Source organism: Hoplias malabaricus, chromosome 3 (assembly GCF_029633855.1).
Source record: "Hoplias malabaricus isolate fHopMal1 chromosome 3, fHopMal1.hap1, whole genome shotgun sequence".
Lineage (NCBI taxonomy): Eukaryota > Metazoa > Chordata > Actinopteri > Characiformes > Erythrinidae > Hoplias > Hoplias malabaricus.
In genome coordinates this window covers 44,897,145-44,921,481 of record NC_089802.1, presented here as the reverse complement: position 1 = coordinate 44,921,481, position 24,337 = coordinate 44,897,145, and the positions used below count along the sequence as shown (strand labels likewise).

At 38.5% G+C, this 24,337-nt stretch overlaps 1 protein-coding gene across 4 annotated transcripts in view; it reads left to right on the top strand.

The window, feature by feature from the left end:
* The window catches only part of LOC136691564 (cadherin-22-like), a 216,445-nt gene that overhangs the window by 155,869 nt on the left and 36,239 nt on the right, over positions 1 to 24,337 (top strand). For all 4 annotated transcript variants that reach the window (XM_066664137.1, XM_066664140.1, XM_066664142.1 and 1 more), the window contains 4 exons: positions 9,636 to 9,803; positions 13,123 to 13,310; positions 13,596 to 13,852; positions 20,776 to 20,912. In XM_066664137.1, coding sequence (XP_066520234.1) covers positions 9,636 to 9,803; positions 13,123 to 13,310; positions 13,596 to 13,852; positions 20,776 to 20,912 — 750 coding nt within the window. The remainder of the gene's footprint in view (positions 1 to 9,635; positions 9,804 to 13,122; positions 13,311 to 13,595; positions 13,853 to 20,775; positions 20,913 to 24,337) is intronic.

Here is a 24,337-nt window from a genome sequence, read left to right as displayed (position 1 = left end):
TGCGCTAGCAACCTTTTACTTGAACAGAGTGCAGAAAGCAACTGGTTGAACGGATCTAGGTTACCATTCTTATTGTCAGTACTTGGTATGTAGCTCATTTAAAATGGACAATGTGTGTGTATGTGTATTATATACACCTGATCAGTACATACGTGCTGCATGGTGTGACTGTGTGAATGCTAGTTAGTAATTAAGTGCTTCCCGTTTTCTCTTAATATTTGTCCCATTTTAGTTTAATTTATTTTACAAAAATATGTATCACAGTATTTTGAGCATGTTTCCGAGCTCTATTCTTGGACCAAATTGGACAGATTCTGTGGAAATGCTTTTCATGAACATAAACTGTAGCTTAAAACCCTGCATCATCTGTGTGCTGCAGCCTACCAGTGTGAATCTGATGTAGTGAGTGGGCTGATTGCCTTTTGTTGAAATCACAGCAAATGTTCACATGTTCTTCTCTGTAAAACCTAGACAAACACAGCACTGCTTCACCCCTTACCCACAGCCTCAACAAACAGACAGTTAATAAGGTTGGTACAACAAGCTTAGTGAAGACCATGGAAGATTATGGCAAGTTACCCATTTAACAAGTGTACAGCTTTACCAGGAGTTGGGATATTTATTAGTTTATTTGTCTATACGCAACCATTTAAATTTTTTTCCCATTCTAATTTAAATGGCCCATTGCCTTAAATGCTTGTATGTATTTGTTAGAGTCAATTTGAACATCTGTGTGGGTTTACATATTTATTTTTACACAGCCCAGTTCCAACCTCTGTGTAGTGGTCACTGTGTGTTTAAGACTAGTATATGTATATGCCCCCTGTTCTAACTGGTTGTCCTGTATTCTGCCTCATGCTTGAGTTTATGGAACCAAACCGAATTATCCTAATCAGCAAACACATGTAAATGTGTTGTTCTTGGGGCAGTGCACAGAAATATAATTGAGAAATGGCCTAGTTTTCATATATGGAGCAGGGCGTGATTGACATATTTTGAAACATACTATAAACTACTGTTATATATTTTATGTAAAAAATGCGAGGGAATGTGAGGTTTTTAAGGTGATGTGATAAAGTGCAGATTCTACATTTGCACAGTGCAGAGAGGTTGTTTTTTTTTCAGCAGCTTATTTTCAGCCACATTATTCTTGCAAGGGAATGGAAAGACAATAACAAAGTCCATAATGCACTACTTTATATATATATATAATTTTTTCTTCTTTTTTCAGACTGTGATTCAAAGCCAGCCAAAGCAGATACACAATTCTCCTTTCTTTCACCAGTACTGCCTTCCCTCTAATCTTCCACACACATGTGAGCTTTTGTTGCCTCAAAATATCCCCCTAGAGAAACAGTGCTAAACTTTTAATGATTTCTTTTACAGGGGCTGTGGGCCTTGATTTGGTCAGTCTGAGTGCCACAGATGATAAATGGCTGTGGCTAAGCGATGCCAGCCTGCAGACTTTAAACTCTTACAAATACCTATTGTTAAAATGGTTAGAGGTTGACAGGACATAGTATAGTGCAAGTCAGAGGTCATAGGCTTCAGCAGACAGTGCTCTTTAGCAGTGACCCCATTAACATCCCCAAGTCATTAAAAATCGTTCAACTCTGTCTGTTTTCATTGATCTGTGTCATTCATTAGAAGGTGCAGGCTAGATAAGCAGGCTGTGTCCAGAGAGAGTCGGTGATGTTTGAACACTGCAAAGCAGACGTTTTTCTTCTTTCATGTTTATGTCATTAATTTGCTTGAATATCAGGAATCATCAGGAATGATTTATGAACGCACAGATCTTCTTGAACTTTGGTCAGAATATGGAGAAGGACCTAAACCCAGTGTAAAGCTACCAGTTTAACCCTCTGGACTTTTGCAAATCTATTTAAATTCACTTTTAAATGTACTTCATCTCCATATGTTTCTGAATAGTTGATATAGTTTGATATTAAACATATGGAGATGAAATGCATGTAAATATGAATTTAAGATTTGCAAAAGGACCCCATAATTAATACATAGCTGCCACCAATATATATATATATATATATATAAAAAAGTATATCTAAAGTATAAAGTATTTTCATGTGTCTTCCAGATGGAACATTTACTATCTGAATCTAAATTCAGCATTTGCAAGTGATCGGTCCTGGCTCTGGCTTCACCCACTCTCATCTTGTTTGAGGGAAGTGAATTCTGCCTATTTTTGATGTGCTTTCTGCCTGACAGCAGCAGTTGTGGTGTCCCACCACTGAACTCTGGGTAGAGATGTGCTGTGCCACACAAACATTGCCTTTGGCTATCAGTTCTTTGCAGGCAGTCACACAGTTGTGTGTAAGAAAAACGACAGACAGAAAAACAGATAAAAACAGAGACCCACTCTTACAGAAGACAGTTATTGAAAGCTATTTCCACTATGCAGAGCATCTATTAGGTTGTAAATTGTACATTGAACAGATGGTTGTGTTATGTTTTGTCTGTATTTTTAGACACAGATATTAAATTCATCACTTTTCCCAGTGTTTGATAGCTATTTTGTTTCAGCTTCTCTAGGGGAACTAAAAGAAAAGCTCATGTACCCAAGGCAAAGATGCAGCCTACTATTTTTTGCTCTCGTTGGCCCACATTTATTTAGCAGCTCACAGTGAGAACACTGATACACTGATCCTCTATATCCATATAATACAATTATACCTTACAATGCTAAAGGCGTAAACTGATCCCAGGTCAGCCGTTCTACTCTAAGACTCTATGATATATATGTAAAATGTTCTTTATTTTTTTATTCGTTTATTTTTAGATGGTATTATATTTATATTATTTTCTTGCCATTTCTTAAATGTGAGATCTCGGCCTAGAAGGGGCATATGCACTTATTGACTGACACCTAATGTTGAAATGCGCATGTGAGAGTAGGAACTGTTAATTCAGCCGTATTTCACAGAGAGAACTTAAGGTGGCGCCACTACACCGTCTGTTGTTAGTTCAGCCATATTTCACATTCCAATTCGTGAACTAAATTTGGAAACATTCGGTGACCAGAGGTCCTCTTTTCTCTGGACAAGTACCTTTTGTAGGACATAAAAATGCATGTTCAAGGGGTCAGAGAGTTGAGAGCTGAATTGGAACACACTCGTGCTGCTTCAGCGCTGTAGGTCCACCATCCACCACTGAGTTTTACTGGAGCCTCGAACAGAAATGTGTTGAACGTTGTTGAGGTAATATTTATCATAGTCTCTTCTTTATGCTTGGAGAATGTTTCTGTGACACAGCCTTTTGTTTTCTACTATATATTTAACAAACAGAAATCTTGTCTGTCCCTATAACGACACGAATAAATGGACACATCTCACCGTTACTGACTTTCTGACGAGAACATTACATCTGCACTGCTTTTTGTTTAACTTTACATGAAAATGGACAAAATCTCTGGATTATTAAAGAACACCAGAGTGAGGTCTTACTCAAAATAAACAAGGCTCTGAATTTGTTACAGCACCGTGTTAAAAGTCGGACCCTTAGAGAAATGTAAGTCAGTTATAAATATCTAGTTCCCAGCGATGCCCTGTTCATTTATCAAGTACAGAATACATGGTTGATAAAATGTTAAGGTGCTTGGTTTTAGAAATGTTCAGAAACATATAATAAACTAATTTTATAGTTTATTACTTGTTATTATTGTAAACAAAGACATTGATATGAAGCACCCAAGCTTCTCCAGACCTTCCACTGACAAGGGCATGTATTTTGGGCTTTCCTGTTTTTTGAAATGCCACAAACACCTCTATGACAATGGCTAATGGCGGTCCGGCAAAACTAGGCTTGCATGGTTTCTCTTTGTTTTAAGAATGTGTACATTTAATAATAATAATAATAATAATAATAATAATAATACACATAACCATGGTAAATGTACATTCAAACATATTTTAAAATGTCTTGTAACTATAGCCACTCCTTCAGAAATAAAAGTTCACCTTTTTTATCTATTTTACATAGACGGTAATGTAAAGGGAACATAGAAAGGGATGGAAACCCAAATAACCACACCCACTTATCCTGCCACTGTATGCTGTATTCGCAGCTTTTGTCCTGCTTTGGCACACAAACCTAAATTCAACCAGCCACAGGGCTGTGGAACTGTTTCATCTAGAGTGATGGTACACTATGTAATATCCATGATATCAACCCACATCACTAAGTTATCTCCCAAAATCTTGTGTAAAACCTTCCAAGAAATGTACATCTAACTGAAGCAAAAAAGGACAAAGTATGTATTACTGCCCTTCATTTCAGAAGAAACGTGGAGTGACATTCATTAATGTTCAGCCATTTAGTGTTTTTAATTTTTTTTTCCACTGATGACATATTATTAAGCAATGCTAGCTTCTTCTGTATAACCAGACAGTCAGAAGACTGATTAATGGAGTGAAATATAATATACAAAACCAAAATATGAAGTTCCGGTTTATTTATATATTGAGGAACTTATCAGTAAAGATGTTAGCAGAAAGTATATGTAAAGTGTCCTTGTGCAGCAATCAGCTAAACAGGCCTTGTAACTGACCATTCCTGCACAGTGGCTCAGACGAGTTAATCCCACATCTCCACACAGAACAGCTTCAGCTCAGGGTCTGTGGTGGGTTTCCAAAAATGAACACTTTGTTTCATGTCCTTCCACAATACTTCTACTGGACTAATGTCAGTACATTGACTTGGTATATTACAAAGCATTACCTTTATTATTTTTTAAATCACTCTTTGACAGAACTTTTGTACTTAATTTGTTGTCATACCTCATGACTCATATTCTCTTCAGTTAGTGGAAAGATGTCTTATATTTTTATTTTTAGAATGTATTGGTATATCTATATATCTATATATATCTGTATATATAATGCATTCTCCATTTGATAGAAAGAGGTTCTGGTCCAGAGTCATGATACTGCAATCACACGATTTTCCACAGATATTTAAGGCCCTTATGTTGGAATGTAGTATTTTCTTTCTTCAGATATTGTGCTTATTGTTTAAACCAGAAAGTTTACTTTTGGTCTCATTCATCCACAGAACATTTTTCCAGTAGGGTTCTGAAGTGTCCATGTGATCATTAGCAAACTACAGAAGGGTGGCAATATTCTTGTTGAAAGCAGCTGTTTTCTCCTTTGTCATGCTATGTACAAGGTGGTTGTTTATTGTGGACTTTTAGCTGGAGTTGCTTTGCAATCTTTTGGACTAGGATCTTGCTCTTGGCCAACCACTCCTCAGGAAGGTAACAAAGTCTTCAGTTTCCTCCATTTATAAACAGAATACACATCTGAGGGTAGGTTAGAGTATTCTTTCTCAATTCTTTAGAGATGGTTTTGTAAACTTTAAACAAGTCTTCTATTTTCCCCCAATGGTTCTCAGACATATCCTTTATTTGTGCAAAGAAACACTTCCAAATATGTCTTATAAAGTCCAAACTTGGATAGATCCCTGCCACTTACGGAGTGCCCCGACAGTGTGCTGGACATTGCAGAAATCATTCATATAAAAGGAAACCACTACTAATAGGTGGGTACAAACTAGAAGTTTAAGGTTTGCCAAAAAAAAAAAAAAAAGAAACAAGGGCGCAAAGTGTCATTGATGCAGAGCACAACAACACCCTCCTATTGAGTAGTCCCAAAATGTAAGCATGTGAGAAAATGCATCTGGAGATTCTCAACGGGGTTCAGCATTGTTGACACGTATCTGATCAAGACCACTACAATGACAGTTGTCAAACATTCGAGAGGTTGTGTGTTTTTAAGGCAGGGGTTGTATGAGCTGTATGAGGGATGCCATCATTAATGCTAGTGCATACATTATAACACTATGTAAAGATTATCCCATCTCTCAAGAAGCTTGGATATAAAGGAATGGCAATGATCCCATACACATGGGGAAAAGCACACTAGATTTTTTTAAAGAAGAAAAATACAGCATAAGTATGGTAAAACTCCTTAGATTATTTTTAAATTGTGTAATTGAACAGAAAAAACGAGCACTCCTGCAACCAAGAGTGGCTGAAAAAAATCATCTGTAAACTAAAAAAAAAAGAAAAATGGCAGAATACCTGTCTGGAGATTTCAGATATACTGATGACTTCTATAGCAGTATTAGTCCAGTATGAATCTTAGAGAGGACCACTTACCAAATATCCACAGAGCTAAAGGTCCAGAGAGTTTGGATGAGCAAGACTGAATGCATATTATTCAGATCATTCAACCTTAAATGAGTGGTTTTCACTTTTGACTTTGCAATTCTTTGAACAAATTCATTTTGAAAACGCCTATAGTTTTTGGACAAGATGTTAGCTTACTTTGTCCATTTATAAATGGCTTTAGATGAGAACAAGTCAATAAACTAACCACTGCTGAGTGATGTCACTGTTGTCATAGAAACCATGATTGGATCGTTAGGAATAAAAGAGGGTCATACAAATGCATATGAATTGTGAGGAGAGTTTTCCCTCTCTGATGTTTTATTGTTGTTCTGTAACAGAGCTATACAAGAACGCTTGCAGTTAATTTCTACAAATTCTTAAATCGAGTTAATCACAGCAACATTCTATGATTAATTACAACTTAAAACTTTAGTATTTCTTTTTAGTATTCGTTTTTTTTTTCCTTTTTTTTTCCAAAGGAAGTTTCTGGTTTCTGCTGTGTATAACAAACTCTTTAGATGAAGCCATTCATAATTTAACCTACCTTCTGAACTCAACCCTAGCAACACTGTGGTTACATCGTTTAATAAAAATGATATGTCACTAGGCTCTATAATATAAATATAAATTGTACAGTTTGTGCAACAAAAATATAATGTGTTAAAGGTTTCCGATTTATTGTGTTAACACATTAATGTTGACAGCATTCATTTTTTCTATATGTATTTATAAATAACACAATAATCTGTGAAAGCCCTTCACTTATTCGCAGTCTTCTAAACAATGTCTTTTCAAAAGTGAGTTGTTTTATGCAAATTTTTATGCAGACATTTTAACAAAAACATTTTTTTAATTGTTTTGTAATAAATAAATAGTAAATACTGACATGAAATATGTAATTTCAGAACATTTTATTCATATTTAACCGGGCTGTACTCAGTTCTGTATGCTGTACACTCTGGGTAGTCTACGTGGTTATGCACATATCATAAGGGGTTATATTTAAGGGAGAGAAAATATAAAACATAAGTTCTTTCAAAGTTTGCTGCCAAACCTGCTATTTGCTATCTGCATCTCCGGAATCTACTACTTACAGGGCACTGTAGGACAGCTGAATGCACTTAGAGGGGATTGATACCTCTTCAGGTCTTCGTGGCTTCTATCTCTGCAAATTGGCAGAGTGAGAGGGACTGAGTCTCCTTCAGAAACCATTAAGAGCACAGCAAAGTCTGTTCTCTAGGACTCAGTTCCTTAAAAACTGAACAAAAAAGCTCTGGTATTTCAAGGCTAAATCTACTCTGATCTGTGGTTTATTTCTGCCTTGGCTTGAGTCACGAGATTTTTTTGAAACTGCTTAATTTTCATGTTTAATTAATAACTAGTTAAATTTCACTTGACAATTCCTTTATCCACTAAATCACTGTTTCTCCTGGGGTAGTTTTACCAGGGGAGGTTATCATTAGAAGATGGAGGTGTTTGAGGGACCTGGCTTAGGTATTGAGCCTGATAATGATGCCATTCTCTTACTCAGACATGGGATCATCAGGGCAGATCCACATTCCAGTACACAGCTTGCTGTAAACATTGAAACCGAATGTAACGTCATAGAGTAACAACACACGTCACAGATTCCATTCCACTTCTTACCATGAACCCATGGTAACATCAGTCTGGGAGTCCCTGGAAACGCTTGGTCACTGAAAACTGAGGTTTTCTAAAACACTCTACAAGGTAGAGATTTTTTTTTTTTTTTGAAAACTTTGAAAAGCATTGGCAGTGTGGCTGAGTTTTGGAAAAAGCTACCGTCAAACTGTGAGCTGCACAGCTCTATTTACATTAGTGTGTGTGAGAGAGACAGACAGAGAGAGAGAGAGAGATTTAGGGCGTGAGAGAGACAGACAAGGAGTGAGAAATTAAAATGAAAATATTAAAGAACGAAAAACAAAAGTTTTTGAGTGCTTTTACGTTCTCTGCTTCTTTGTCTTGACAATGATACTTTGAAGATGCGCATAAAATTGTCTGAATTTTCATTATGTAAATTATGTTTTTAACATATCCAGATACCCGTGGACGAGGCCTGAATGAGGACACAACATCAGCTGTTGGTTTGACTAGATTATGTCCGCGTATATTTTGCCAGCCAGAAAATATACAGCACTGACATGACAACAAGAGGATCAGTGTGTGGGCTTTGTGTTGTAGCTTGTTACTTACGTTACTTTATAATGACATTAACCTTGCTGGTAGTTTGAGTTGATATGTAGGAGAATGTGACAGGAGTAGGAGTGTAGCATAAATACATTCCTTTAGAATGGATTTAAATTTAGCGAACCGTGTGTGCGTAGAGGAGAAATGAAAGAAATATGGAGAAAAGAGGACGGAACTGAAAAAGAACTGAGTGAGAATTACTAAAATCCAGAGGTTTTGCTCCTCACTCCTGGACTCTCGTGCTGAACTGAGCTGTGGCTCATTCAGATGTAAAGGAACAGGTGATGACACCGGTCATTCTGAACACGGCTGTTGACAGGGGCAGAACGCTGCTGTGCTGTTTGTGGTGTTTTGAGCAAAGCCTATTCATATTTCACTAAGACCTCAAGTTAGAGGGAATATGTCACTTTTATGTTCAGTACTGTGCCAAAGGTTTAAGCACGTAAGAAAAGTCTATTTATCTGAGCAGTACTCAGTACTTGGTACTTAGTTCTAACTCAATTTTTTAATAGATGAATAAAGACTTTCATTATGTTAAATCACATGTGATTTAGATTTAACAAATCCATGTGATCAAGGAGAATATGTGGAAACCAACATTTTTCTTCACACTCACAACACATCTACTGCTTAAATTTGTAGTACTTTACAGTTGTTGTTTTTTAATTGTTTTTATTGTAAGTATATATATATACTTTTAAACAAGCATCACACATTGGGAAGATAAATTACTGTAAATACTAATAGTTTCACAGGATTGTGTATGATTTCAGTGGTCAATAGTTCTTGAATGTTAGATATGTAAGTAAAATAGCATGGACAATAAAATAATAAAAATTAACTGTGAGAAGTATACAGTGATGAAATAAATTATGGAAAGTTGTCCGATTACAGCAAATAGATGGATATTCGCCATGTGACCCATGTGAACTATGCTGCCATTTTCCAGTATATTGTCCTTAGTCCTTCCTACGTTTTCAAGTGTCTATTATAATCTTGAAGCGGCATGATCATGAGCATGGACAAAATGGTATCCATAATAATTTGAACAAGAATTTTAACCCACTACATCTGCACTTATATCCAATCATTGTCTTAAATGGAACTGATAGTTCTCTCTTTGATGCTGAATATGCTCAGCATTACTCTGCCTGGAAGTGGCTAATATGACCTTTCCCTGCTGCTTTCTCTTTATCTCTCGTCCCATCTCTCCCACTCTCCCTCTCTCCTCTTCTCCCTCCAGGAGTGATTCGAACAGCCGTGGCAGATCTTGATCGGGAGACGCAGGACCGTTACGAACTGGTTGTCAAGGCAACAGACATGGCAGGCCAAATGGGCGGTCTCTCTGGCTCCACCACGGTGACCATAGTGATCACGGACGTTAATGACAACCCTCCACGCTTCCCTCAGAGTGAGTGGGCATTAAGATTGCCTTAAAACAGACACATGCCATTAGGGCTGCCCTTTCTGTGACTCTGTCTTCTGAAGGTCTGGACACAAAGCTTCCTGTTCGATATAAGAAAACCCTAACAAATTCATGAGCAAAAATATTTAAATCGGCGTCTGTGACGAATATCAGATTATGTTATCAGATACAAATGATATATGCTGTGTTCTTCAAGGAGAGGGAAAGGAGACATCCCAGTTCTGCAGCCATGGTCTAGAAGTTAGAGAAGAAAGCACGGGATCTGAAGGTCACTGGTTCGATCCTGTGATCGGAGGGAAATTAGGGTTGATGGGGGTGAAGGAAGTAGGGTGTCCTCCCTCAACATCCACAGCTGAGGAGCACTGAGCAAGAACACTAACACCCAATTGGTCCCTGGGTGTGTGTGTGTGTGTGTGTGTGTGCATGCTTGTTGTCACTGAGATTTATTAGTTAAATATAGACAAAACATTTCATTGTGTGTTGTACAATGTTTATGTTTGTTATTTTATTAGAAGGCATGACTCTCATTTACTTTTCTTCCACAGAATGACAGTTTATCACAGGCTGTTGACTCTGATCAGCAGCTGGCCTATGCAATGCGGCGATAGTGCCAAAAAATTCACCCTTAAGGCAATGGAAGACAAATGCTCTGAATGAGATTTGGATGTAACCCTAAAATAACTATCAAGACTTGGCTCACTGAAGCGTGGTTTGTAGACTGGGACTTAAGGGACTTATGGGCGTATTACCTACATTTGCATTAGGAAGTAGTGAAGTGCTAACTGATAAGATGAAATTAAATGTTGATATTACACTTTAAATGGGTTTGTACAAAATGAACAAGGCACTAGCACTGGGATTAATGGCTGTTTTTTTACAACTTTTATAAGTCATTGAATTTTACCTTTTCCATTCATTGTTAATGCCAGTAATATTTTGCACTGTTAAGTTGAGATTAGATAAATACCAAAGAGATGCTCTGAAAGTCTTTAACATCCATTTCAACAGCAGTTTTTACAGTTTGCATATGTGAGATAGCATTGTGTTCCGACAGCAACGATATTAAAAATGCAGTGGTAAGTTAGTATTGGTGTGTCACTCATCCAGTCACTCACATGTGGAAAGTTTCGCACAGTCACTCAATCTAGCAGCATGTTCTTGGATTGATGGAAGAAACCTATGGAGATTTGGGGAGAACACACTTCTCACAGATGTTAGGATCAAACCCCTGGCACTGAAATCCTGGGGCACCATGCTATTATAATTTTTTAAAATATTTATAAGTTTAAAGTGAGCTTTTTTGTACAATGGTTGTACAATGGTTATTGTACAACAGTACAGCAAAATGTTACCCCTGTATTTTAACCCATCATTGTCAAATTCACAGTAGTGATTAGGGACTAAATGTCAGAAGATGTCTGGTAGAGTCGCACATGGCATGAAAGATAGACTCCCTCACCCATTACATACTGAGATATTACAATATGTAATTTTCCCTTTCATTTCTGAAGTAAAAGGGAGTCCGGTGACTTTGGACTCACCCAGTGTATATATCTATATATGTAGGTATATTAAACCTATTTTAAAAAAAGGTCGTCTTAACCCAAGTGCAGATGTTTTTAAAGTATTTCCAATATACACCAAGTTTAGATTCAAAGATTTCTATTAAAACAGTTTGCTGATGAACATTTTGAAACATTAGTTTAATTTGCTAATGTCAAGGATATACACTTCAAAGGGTAAGATAGGAGGAGAAAACGTACTTTTACTCGCCAAATACGTACAGCACTCCGCTGTCTGCACTGGCAGCTCTCGAGACAGAGCAGACTGTAACTGCTGCATCGCTGCCAAGTGAAAAGCTACTACAGTGTGAAAGAGTGTCTTATGCTGTTTGCTATGTATCGAGCAGCTTGATCCATTTAGAGCGGCTGATTGAGTAAGTGAAGCCTGGGCCTCGTCGTCAGTTCCAAAGGTCTTTTGCTGGAGCCCATCAGTCTTGTGTATACAGCCATCACAAACACACCCTGTGTGCCTGGCCTACAAAGCACTCTGTAGAGCAGTACACGCTGGAGTCTGGCTTTGAAATAGCAGGGATTCTGAGAGAGCCCGGTCACAGACAAATGAAAAGCACTTTGTCTCGATGCTTACGTATCAGTGAGGACCTGGTGGGTGAAGCTTTTAATATAGTTTATGTCAGGGGAACACTAGGGGTATGTATGGCTGTGTGTGTGTGTGTGTGTGTGTGTGTGCACGCGTCTAGCAGCTCCCTTCAGAAAGAGACGGAATAAAAAGAGCAGAGAAGAAAGGAGCACGCACAAACATATTAAATTTGAGGGACACGGGTACTTCTTTATTTATTTTTTTCCAAGCCATTTCCTATGTTGTTTCTTTGGCTCTTTTCTTTCCTCCGTGAGGCATTACAACATTAGATTTATTACAGAGAGGAGAGCGTGAGAGTCAGGCTCACGCTCCCTGGTGCCTCTTTTCTTCTTCAGCTCAATGGCCCTCCTGTTTCCTTTCCACTCCACTCTCCTCTTAACCACACAAGCCCACATTTAGTCCAGTCTCACCCCCTCTCCCTCACCATCTAATCCAGTCAGCCTAAAGTGCTGTGCTGTCGGTCAGAGTGATCTCGCAGGTTGCGTCTTTGATGGCAGAAGCACCTTTACAGTTTTGATGTAAATGCAGTTACAAAGGACTAATACTATTTTCTGTTGCTGTGGTTTCTGTAAGGAATGATAATAGTAGCACTGAAAAAAGCAGAGCCACAGGGAGGTGCTCTTTTTGCTTAATCTGTTTACTAAAACTAACAAAGCATTATAAACTATAGTGGTGTCATGGACAATAATCCACCATGAGCATCTCTTTCAGGAAATCAGTGCTTTAATTCATTTTATGAAGCTTTTTTTTTTTGTTACCCACCATACAGGAATCTTCTGTTCTTTCCCCATATTGGTCAATGCGTTTGTGTTCCCTACATAATGTTCCTATAATGCTGTAATTACATAATGCATCGCTTCAGGCCAAGCCAAAAGGGCTGTATTTCGAACTAAATCCCAGTAATGACTTCTGGCTAGTGCGGTGTGCTGTGGGATTAGAAACGGCTGTATACAGGCTGCGAGTTCCACATCCTGAATCATAATGTCCCTGAAGCATTACATTCATAAATTGACCAATGGTGTGCCAAGAGCACATGCATAGCTCAACGGATGTGAAGGCCTACTGTATTTACAACACAAAACCTTACTCCATCTATCCATCTCTCTTCCCCTTCTCCCTCCCCTCGCCACATTCATTCCCTCAGAGATGTATCAGTTCTCCGTGTCTGAAGGGGCGTCCGTGGGGACGTCAGTGGGCCGGGTGATCGCCACAGACGCTGACATGGGTGAGAACACGGACATGAGCTACCTGATCAAAGACGAGGAAGGAGGAGAGCTGTTCAGAGTCTCCACTGATGGAGACACTCAGGAGGCTGTCATCACCATCAAAAAGGTAGACAACTCCAACGTGTCACTTCCTGTCACAAAGGCCTTGCTAACTCACTTTGTTGGCTGACTCATGCGTTCTGCTCATCTGAGCACCCTCTGATAACTCGGGCTGTGGGAGGCAGATGAACAAGATGTACTTTCCAGGAAATAGACACTTTGCCTTCCTGTATGTCCCTCTAACTTCCAAGATATGACAGAATGCTCAACCTTTGCTGTTGACCCTGAAAGTGTAAAGCTTGAACAAAGCACCATTTGTTGTTTTTCCTCTTTTCCAATGTGCTTCTTGCAGCCTCTGGACTTTGAAAAGAAGCGTACCCATAATGTGGTGGTGGAGGCAGTCAATAAGCACGTGGACCCTCGTTTCGTGGACCTGGGTTCATTCCGGGACCAGACCATCGTCAGGGTCAGTGTCTCTGACACAGACGAGCCCCCGATCTTCTTCCCGCCAGCAGGTGCCATTATGGAAGTACAAGAGGATGCCAAGCAAGGGGCCCTGGTGGGAATAGTCACTGCCAAGGATCCAGATATGGATAATGTCCCTGTCAGGTAAATTTCACTAATATTTAGTTCACTATCTGCGTCGTGTTATAGTTATAATCCCAAGTTTAATGTTAAGAATTTAAAACTGATTTTGATTTTTTCATAATATTGTTGTTAAGGTTGTAAACTTCACTGAAATTGAATTGTAGATTGACTTTACACACAAAATGGAAAACTATTTCATCCTTCCAGACTTAAAACAGCATGTTTTGAAGTGTTTACCCAAAGCATGGAGAAATACTAGTGATGTCCCAATCAAGTTTTATTTTTTTGCCCCCGATCCAAGTCTTGTAATATCGAGTATCTGTGGATAGTGTCCCAATTTGCTATTTAAGTTTTCCTACATAGTACTGTTACACAGTGCACACTTAAAGTACATTATAGGTATTAAAATCACCCCAGTGTATCTGCTGCTTTTTTTAAAACAAAACATAACAAAAGAAACAAATAGAGTCTTTACAAACAGCTCATATAAATAATTTAATATTATTTTTAACCTTATACGAAATCATCTGAGGGCAGCACGGTGGTGCAGCAGGTAGTGTCGCAGTCACACAGCTCCAGGGACCTGGAGTTTGAGGGTTCGATTCCCGCTCCGGGTGACTGTCTGTGGGGAGTTTGGTGTGTTCTCCCCGTGTCCGCGTGGGTTTCCTCCGGGTGCACCGGTTTCCTCCCACAGTCCAAAAACACACGTTGGTGGGTGGATTAGTGACTCAAAAGTGTCTGTAGATGTGAGTGTGTGAGTGAATGTGTGTGTTGCCCTGTGAAGGACTGGCGCCCCCTCCAGGGTGTATTCCCGCCTTGCGCCCAATCATTCCAGGTAGGCTCTGGAACCACTGCGACCCTGAACTGGATAAGCGCTTACAGATAATGAATGAATGAATGAAATCATCTGATATAATTTTTATGTATAAAGAGTTACTTTGATTCTAAAAGTCAGTCAGCTTTGTCATCACAGATGTTGAGTAGTTTCTTCAAGACACCATGCTACATATTTTTCAGCGCTGACCTGATTCTCTCAGCACAGCCGCAAAACTAACCCCTGTAGGAGGAACTGTGACTCCATTGGCTGCAGCACTGGCTGCTTATTGGCTTAATAAAAGTGACGACCTATAAGAATCACATTCTCTGTTTAGGAGCTATGGAGTATCAGCCCCTCCGACGACTGAGGGAGAGCAGCGTGTCTCAAACTAATTATGGTCTTATCAGTCACAACTCAAAAATACAGGATAAAATACGTCCCATATGGGTCCAAAACAGCATTTGGTGTCCAAATACGGGATGGTTGATCGACCCTAATCACGTGCCCTCACGCTCCAGCTCTGAATCTGAGCTGCGAGACCAAACAGTCAGAAAGAAATCTAGATGCCTAGATGAAACAGAGGATCGGAATTAAGATCAAGCTCAATAAAGCCGATAAATATCAGTAAAACAATGCTGTGATCGGATCGGGACATCCCTAAAAAAATACCCCTGCAGATTTCACAGGAAAATTGAAAGCAAATCTTTCAAAAATAATTGAAGCTGTAATGAATACTAAAGCCGGGATACTTTATTTGTTAGTTGTTTTCTACCTAAAATACTGAAAAATGAATAACCTTTGCCCAATAACCATTTTAACTGGCCATCATGGTTTTCTGTAACCTTTCAGTACATCTACAATATGAAATGTATTATTGCTTATACACATGCAGAAAATTATAGATACGACAAATGAACTGAGCTCTGGGAACTGCTTGAGAAGTTGTCGTATTAGTGTATTGTATGCATGTGTATCTATGACCTTCTTCAGTCCCTTTTTCTTTCTTTAGAGAGGGATGTATTTGCTTTGTAGAGTGGGTCTTTATGAGGAAATATAGTTCCTGAGATAGAGGAGGAGACAATGTCTAATGCTTCGAGAAGGCCAGTGACTATGCACATACATACTTTACACTACTAGCACTAACATCTGTCCCTCACACAGATCCATAACACTGCACATGCATACCATCGCTGGCCCAGGAAAAATGTGCACCTCCATGTTTGTGGATGTTTAGCTTACGACATCATTTGAACACAGTAGTCCTTCACAGTGTGTGAAAATTTCCTGATGAATGAAGCAATAGAAATGCTCCAAATTTACTTAGATTTTTTTTTATATTAACTTCGATTGAAGGATTAAGGTTTTTCCTTGTCCTGTTACTATTTTAGAGATGCATGTTTTACTTTGGATAGTGATGATATACTCACATGCAGCATAAATGGGCCAAGCCTAAATTGACAGAACAGTAAGTTTAAATGGTTTTATGAACAAATACTGTAAATAATATTGTTGAAAGGTGTGAAACACTTGTTTTCTAAAGTGGAAAGAACAGATACAGTTTTTCAAGATAAAGGCAAAATACCATCAAAGACCACCGAAAGAAGGCTTGAGAACAAATCTAACAAAAACTATCTGGCCTCACAATCAAATACTATCTTCAGCTTGAAATAATCAGCGATGAATGGGAAAAAAATATATTTTTGTAAAAATCTATATATCAGAAAAAAGTATTTTTTATATATTTGTTTAAAACCCAAATTTCTTGGTCATTGTTATTCATTCATTCATTTATTTATTTATTTAGCCAGTCATTATTTTGTTTATTTATTTATTTCTGCACAGGAATAGACACTGCAAGCAGGAACATCATTTTTCTCATCCTCAACACTGAAAACAAACATAGTTATCTCAGCACACTTACAATTTTGGAATTTTTTGCAACTCACCATTACCAGTGCCTCTAGCACTTTCCCTACCTACAGTAGCAGTGAAGGATGTCAGAGGTGGAATTAATAACTCCTCAGATACCATATCTTTTTCCTATTTCTTGCCTACACTGACAAATTTACAAATCAGTTTGAAGGTGAATGCAAAGTCAGTGTCAGTTGCTTCCATTTAGCTGTTTGCTGGTCGACATGACTGGCCTGCTAAGACCTCTGAAAGCCTTGAAGGCGTCTCCAGTGCAATTTTCTTGTCAGTGTCTCCACAAGGTCTGTTCTGATAATACGTCTCTGGATTAAAGTTTACAGGGATGGTTTGGCAATAAAATATTTTTCCTAACCCTATCAGCCAAGTCCAAATGGCTTTTTTACTTTAGCTATGAGGCTAACACTGCTAAAAAGCACTTTAAAATATCTTTGAAACAAATATCAGCCCACACAACCTACATGTGGTTTAGGAAGCAGAATGTCTTACAGTAAGCAATAAAAATCAACAGCTTCTCTGTTTAGCTTCAGGTGTATGCAGGCATAAAGAAACAAAATTACCCTTGCTTCTATTTTAAAACATATTTGCAGTTTGTTAATTTAACATTAACATTTATTCTTATAAAATAATAATAATTTTGGATATTTTTTTCTTTTCCCATTTGTATAGTTAACTGTAAGTCCTAAACCTTATAGACCATTCTGCTGACTTGAATAACTGGATTTGATTTCACAGGGTTGAGAGTGATTTTAGGATGACTGTTGACTCCTTGACTAAAATCATCAGCTAGTTAACGAACCCTTTATTAGATTAAAATATGTCTATTAAAGCAGGATTTATGATGCAGTTTGTCAATCACATTTTTGCACAGCATCACTTTTCCAGATTCCAGGCATTAGACCACCGGAAAACCCAGAGGTATTAGTGTGTGATACACTTCTAATAGCAACACACAACTATCACCCTGTCACTACTGTGTCGAGAATCCAAATAGTATCCAATCATAATTCTGTGGTCAGAAACTGATCAATGAAGAACTGGTTAGACACTGACTGATGAACCGAGCATGACCACAGCATTTCAGTCTGTAACAGTGTATCTACGGCGCCTATACAAACATTCATCTCTTGGATGTTTTGTCCATCTATTACTTTTATGAATCGTCAGTACTGTTAAATACCTTGACAAAAAACTAACCACTCAACTCAAATTATTGAAAAGTATATGTCAGGGTGGGTCAAGAATGATTTCCACATCCCTGAACACCCCTTTTGAGATCATGAATTCATCATTATCCAACGTCAGCTGGAAGAAGGTTTGTTGGTCTGATGATCAGACTTAGACACCAGTCACTGCACATCACCACAAACACCATCCCCACTGTAAAGCATGGGGATGCTTCTCAGCATCAGCCCCTGGAAAACTTGTAAAAGTAGAGGGTAAGATCCTGGAGGATAATCTGATTCAGCAGCGAGAGAACTACTTAATGGGAAAAAATTTATTTTCCTTGATCCAAAGCATAGAGAGAAAACTACACCGTATTGGTTTAAAGACAACAAGGTGAATGTTTTGGAGTGGCCGAGTCAAGGCTCAGACCACTGAGAATTTTTGGTTGGATCCCTGGGCATCCTGACAGATTTTGAGCAGAGATTGAGACATATACACACAGACTCTGTGCTGTGATTGCAGACAAAGTTGCATCTACTAAATTATTTTTACTTCTATAATAATATGGTTTATTTTTTTTTGTATTAAACAAAATCCAAATTATTTGGACAATGGCTCCATTTATTCATTCATTCATTATCTGTAAGCGCTTATCCAGTTCAGGGTCGCGGTGGGTCCAGAGCCTACCTGGAATCACTGGGTGCAAGGCGGGAACACACACCGGAGGGGGTGCCAGTCCTTCACAGGGCAACACAGACACACACACTCACACCTACAGACACTTTTGAGTCGCCAATCCACCTACCAACGTGTGTTTTTGGACTGTGGGAGGAAACCGGAGCACCCGGAGGAAACCCACGCGGACACGGGGAGAACACACCAACTCCTCACAGACAGTCACCCGGAGCGGGAATCAAACCCACAACCTCCAGGTCCCTGGAGCTGTGTGACTGCAACACTACCTGCTGCGCCATCGTGCCGCCCTGGCTCCATTTACAATGACAAAACTTCCAAAAGGCTTTATTTATTTTATTTTATTTTATTAACAGGTACTCTACTGCTCCTATAAGATACACTTAATCTCTGTAGACACCTGTCCACTTATTGAATCCTTCTGAAGGGTATTGTGGGTATTAACAGGGTTTGTCACCTTTTGTTGCATTGGAGAATTTGTTGGCATTCCACCTCAAAAATATAATTGGGGTCAGCCACTGTATTTAGATGTTTAGTTCTGGATCATGAACATCATTTTAAAGGGTAGCTGGAGCTCTGTCAATCTAGAGAATATATTCCACTGCTTCCATTGGCCAGCTGCTGTGACTTTGTTACTGTAGCAAACTGATTTGAATACAGCTTTAAATGGCAAGTTCCACAGATGGTCACTTGGATTTTGTTAGTTATTTTAAAATACTGCCCAAGCGAACGTGTTTATGACAGAAGATGATCAGAATATGATTAGTAAGCAAGACTCACTGCTGACATCAGTGGTATCTGTACCTTTGGCAAACTACAGAAGACTGGGAGACAAATGGATAAATGAATGTGTAGAATAACTACACAAAGTGTTGTTAATCATGGCTGTTATTTAAAATGTTGACAGCCCTTATTTTTTACCCACATAGACCATATGTTCAATCAGTGGAGGCAGAGACACAGGTTCTTTCATTACTGTATGTGATTTATTCAGGTTTTTCCAAACTCAGATACGGGTCAGTTTCAAACAAGGACAAATGGCAATAAGAAAGTCAGAGTGGAGGGGAAAGAAAAAAAAATCATAATTGAACTTAAAGCCTGCAGCCTGTTCTCCCTGTAAACACACTGATAGACCTCACTCTTCTCAGGACTCATTAACACTCAGAGATGCACCGAGCTCAATGCTGCATCTCAAAGGTGCTGCACTGAGGGAATTAAAGACCAAGACAAGCCACATAGTCTCTCTCTCTCTCTCTCTCTGACAAACACACACACACACACACGCACACACACACTGCAAATTATGGCCATTAAAAATGCATGAGACAGAGCTCAAAGTGCTCCAGGTGTTATAAAGCGCAGTGCAGTGGCAGGGATTGCTACTTGGCACGTGCCCCAGAATGGCACCACTCCCATGCCCATCGGTAGCACTTTAATCATCTCTACTGGATTCAGCTATGAAAGCAGGGCCTATGCCCATAGCCTTGTGGCTCTCTCCCGCACTTACACCACCCTTAAAGCCAACTACTGGCCTTAAGGGAGGGTGGGGGAAAAAAAAAAAAAAACACACGTGTGTGTGTATATATATATATACACACACACACACACACACACGTCAAATTTTGGTGCCATTGTCTTAATAGCAAGTCCCATAAACATTTACGTGCTGAGTGGGAATTTACACCCAGCTTTCGCGCCTGACGCATTCCTTTTGACACGTTTATTGGCAATGCATTTAGCAGAATCTTTCATTCTTCTGTTATTCTGTATTTATTCATTTATTTATTTATTTGTTTTGGCTCCTTGTCCTCCTTGTCCTACACCTTAACTGCACTGTAAATTGTATTATTATTATTATTGTTATGTTTATATTTGTACATATTGAATATATATATATATATTCCTCTCTTTAGGAATTATTGCAGTGTACTTTTTGCTAAATATCAAAAAACAATTGAAGATCAGGTTATTTTTAAATGGACATAGGCTGGTGGGGGGGTGCTTAAGTGGCACAGAAATACAACTATTTTTGTTTTATTGAAATGCCTCTTCAAATATTAATGAGTGAGGAAGGAAATATTTGGACTGATCCCTCAGCCTCAGTGACTAATTTATAGTTATTGTTTATTTATTTATATATTTAAAGTTCAGATCCCAAATGAGTTCTACAAGATTAAACAGGTAAACAAGCAAATATAATAGCTTTGATAATATTTGAGTTATATATATAATTTTTTAATTTTATTATTATCCCCCCCCCCCAGAGCCTGTACATGTGTACTGACATCTACACCTGCCTCTCTCTGTGTGTGTGTGTGTGTGTGTGTGTGCACATGTTCAGATATTCAATAGACCGGAGCACAGACCAGGAACAGATTTTCAACATTGATGCTGTGACTGGTGCGATCACCCTGGGGAAGATATTGGACAGAGAGACGGCGGGTTGGCACAACATCACAGTGACAGCCGTGGAAGCAGGTACGTCCTCCACTCCTTCAAAGGCCAACAGACGGCTTCTGGCCTAAAGCCTGTCACTTCACTTTGAATAAATGGAAGGCAAAGCATATGCCCTTTCACAGCAAGGCTCTCTGGCGGTTTCTCTTCTGTTTCTGATTCTCAGCTACAATTCAAAATGAGTAGTTTTTCTCCGAAGGCATAATTCATTGAATGCACGTCCGTGTTTAAAGCAGAGGTTAATCTGTGGCTGGGATCTCATAGCCAATGACAAAGGGACTCAAGTGCATTTACAGATTTTTCTGGTTGATCCTGGCTTATACTTTATTTTTCTATAGCAAACAAAGGAAAACATCAGTGTCACTGTTGTAAGAGGCTCTGATAAGAACCTGATTTTTTATATTTTTATATATTGCTTATAAACAACACTGTGGACACAACACTAACAGCTACGCACACTGATCAACAGTATCAATCTTAACATTATTATCACCTCCTTATTTCTGCATTCTCTGTCCATTCTCCCATACCTGCTCTGTTTTTCCAGTGTAGAAACAAGGAGTTTATATTGTCATGGTTGACTGGTGTATGTATACAGCCATATGCAAATATTTGGGCAACACTCAGTTTAATTAAATATATTGTTGATTAAGTGTAAGCTAGGACACATCCTCAATAGGGAACACACCATTTCCCAGTTCCAAGCACACTTACTGTTTCTTTGATACTTTTATTTCAGAAACTATAAAACAAACTCTGTGCAAAAGTTACATTACATTGTGTGTGTCTTATATTTTCCAATATGTTAGATGGAAATAAATAGAGGTTGTGCAGGAAGTGCCTATATGTTTGCACCCTGTAAACAATTAATTCATGATAATGCATGGTGTGTGTATGAAAGTGTACTGTATATTTATCATATCAATAACTCAATTTTCTATTTTCTAAATTAATTTAATTACTTTAATTGCTTAAATATAACTGATATAGTGTTCTTTAATATTTCCTTATCTCTGTCTCTCAGAGCTGTGGTTATTTAAAGGCCTAATATAGTGTGTGTTATTGGACAGTCGTTTTAAACCATTTCTAACCTACAAATAGATTACCAGCAATTAATAAAGACAGAGTAGTAACAGGTTCTGGTCAGTGTGGTGGTCATTTGGGAGCATGGAAGCTGCAAAAGGACTAGTGTGTGTCTCTTTTTTGTAGGATGTTCTGCATTCTGTTTTCTCTGGCACATTTTAATGTTAATTGGCTATTTTCGGGGTGAGAGGGAGCGACAGTGATTTGTGCTCTCTCAGTCAGAGACACAGGGCTGTCTGCAAGAGATAAAGCCCTTTTTTCATCTGCTGCTTCTCACACGCACAAAAATACCAACTAACGAAGTCGGTGGTGGACTTTATAACAATTCCCTCCAAATATCTCTAGCTATCATTCTCAGCTTGCATCAGAATTTACTGTGTTAAAGTCAGCGGGCATAGAGGCAGCAAAGTCCTTTTCAAAAACTCTTCCCCTCTCTATCTCTCTCTCTCTCTCTGGGCTATTTAATGGAATTTGGCACTCCACTCATGAACATAATTAAGGCTCTTCAAAAAAAAGTCACACTTGCAAATCAGTGTAGGGACAAAGGATGATAAACTAATGCAGAGTGTAGGATATAATAACTAGATCACACTCTGTGATATTTGCTCATGGTTTTATTGGATTGGATAATGCTATTTATGTACTAAAATGGGAAAGATGTGGCTTTTTCAGACACACACACACACTTGTGTGTAAAAGGTGCTGCAAGGTACACATGCTTTTAAAATAAGAAGTGGTAATAGTTTCTCAATTAAAAGCGTAAAGTGAATAAACAAGAGATGTTGGCATGGTGATGCAACAGGTAGTGAACATAGGTAGCTCCCAGGTCTTCCAGAGTCAAGCCCTGCTCAAGATCAGTCTTTGAGGAGTGTAGTACATAGTACTGTATATAAAGTAGTGTACACTATATAAACCTACAGGAAACACAGAAAAATAGCTACATGCATATTAGTTTAATATAAAGCCTGGAGTAATACTTTAAAATATCAGACAGATGTTTACAACAACAGATGCAGAATCATTTGGTTCTAAGACCTACCTTATATCTATTTAATGCTTGAATAAGTTTTGGTGCAGAATGCTTTGATTGAATTTATGCTCAAGAAGTATATAGATTCGCCAATCTAAATGTCCACTTCAAGCATCAGCTTTGTTTATTTTAAAATATAGAAATATTCTATTACACCATCTAATACCACCCAAAGTAGAGATACAAATAATCTTTCTGAATTCAGTTAACTTGTGAATTACTGTGTGTTAAGAAGTACTGAATGGTCTCTGTGGTTCAAAGTTCATTCAAATTGTAGCTCAGAACAGAACCTATGCTGCAGTTATAAAACGTAGAATCAAAAGGGCTGAGTATTGGTATTAAATACATTAGTGCTATTTAGAGACTTAACACACAACTGAATAATAGGGAGTGACTTAAACAGTGCTGATTTTTGAAATAGCTGGCAATCTTGTCAGTATCTGTGAGCCAGGAATCATGTTTGTTCAAAACTCTAGTCAAAATAACACCATTTGAATAATACCAGTGCTGTTCAATCAGTGCAGTTCATAGTCAGTAAATACATCACCACCTTGATATGCATGTTTAAATGCATGTATGAGTTTTGCTTCAAAACAACATTTTAATAGCATAAAACTGGTTTTTATTTATACTGTGAATTAAAACCCAAAGGTGATGCATTTTAACATCTGAGGTCCACAGCAAAGTTATCTCTGTTCTCCCCCAACACACACACAAACACACACCCATCCCCCAGGCTCCTTACATGTTGCAGACGAATGTGGGTTAAGCATCAGAAAAGCCCAGCTTTGGGCAGCTCTGACAAACCTCTGCTGTATCCTATCTATCAGTGAGGGAGAGTGACATATAATTTCTGGGGCTCTGATAGTGTGTTAGATATCAAATTGCAGGCAGTTATTTTTTTTTTTAAAGACAGGTAAATGGAGGGGAAAAGCAACATTTCCCACCCTTAGGGGAAGAAGATACCACACTAGGCTGTTACGTCTTTATCTAAGAGGAAAGGACGTTTGATGTAGAAAACGAGAGACTGGGGTTGGGGGGGGGGGGGGGGGTGTAAGGTACTTTTCAAATACATTCAAGCACAGCTCTCCATTTCTCAGATTCACACTCAGTCACCTTCCAAAAAGAATGGAAATATTCCTCCCAGTTAAAATAAAGCCTCAGGAGGCTGCGTGTTGTAGTGATTTAAACACAGGTAAAGGGGGTTCTGTACCGTAAACTGTGCTAAATCACTGTACCACACAGCCTCAGGTGGCTTACTGCTTGAGGCAGGTGTAAAATAAAACACTGAGAAAATAGAAGTTTAAAGTTAATTTAACTTCAAGCACAAAGAAAG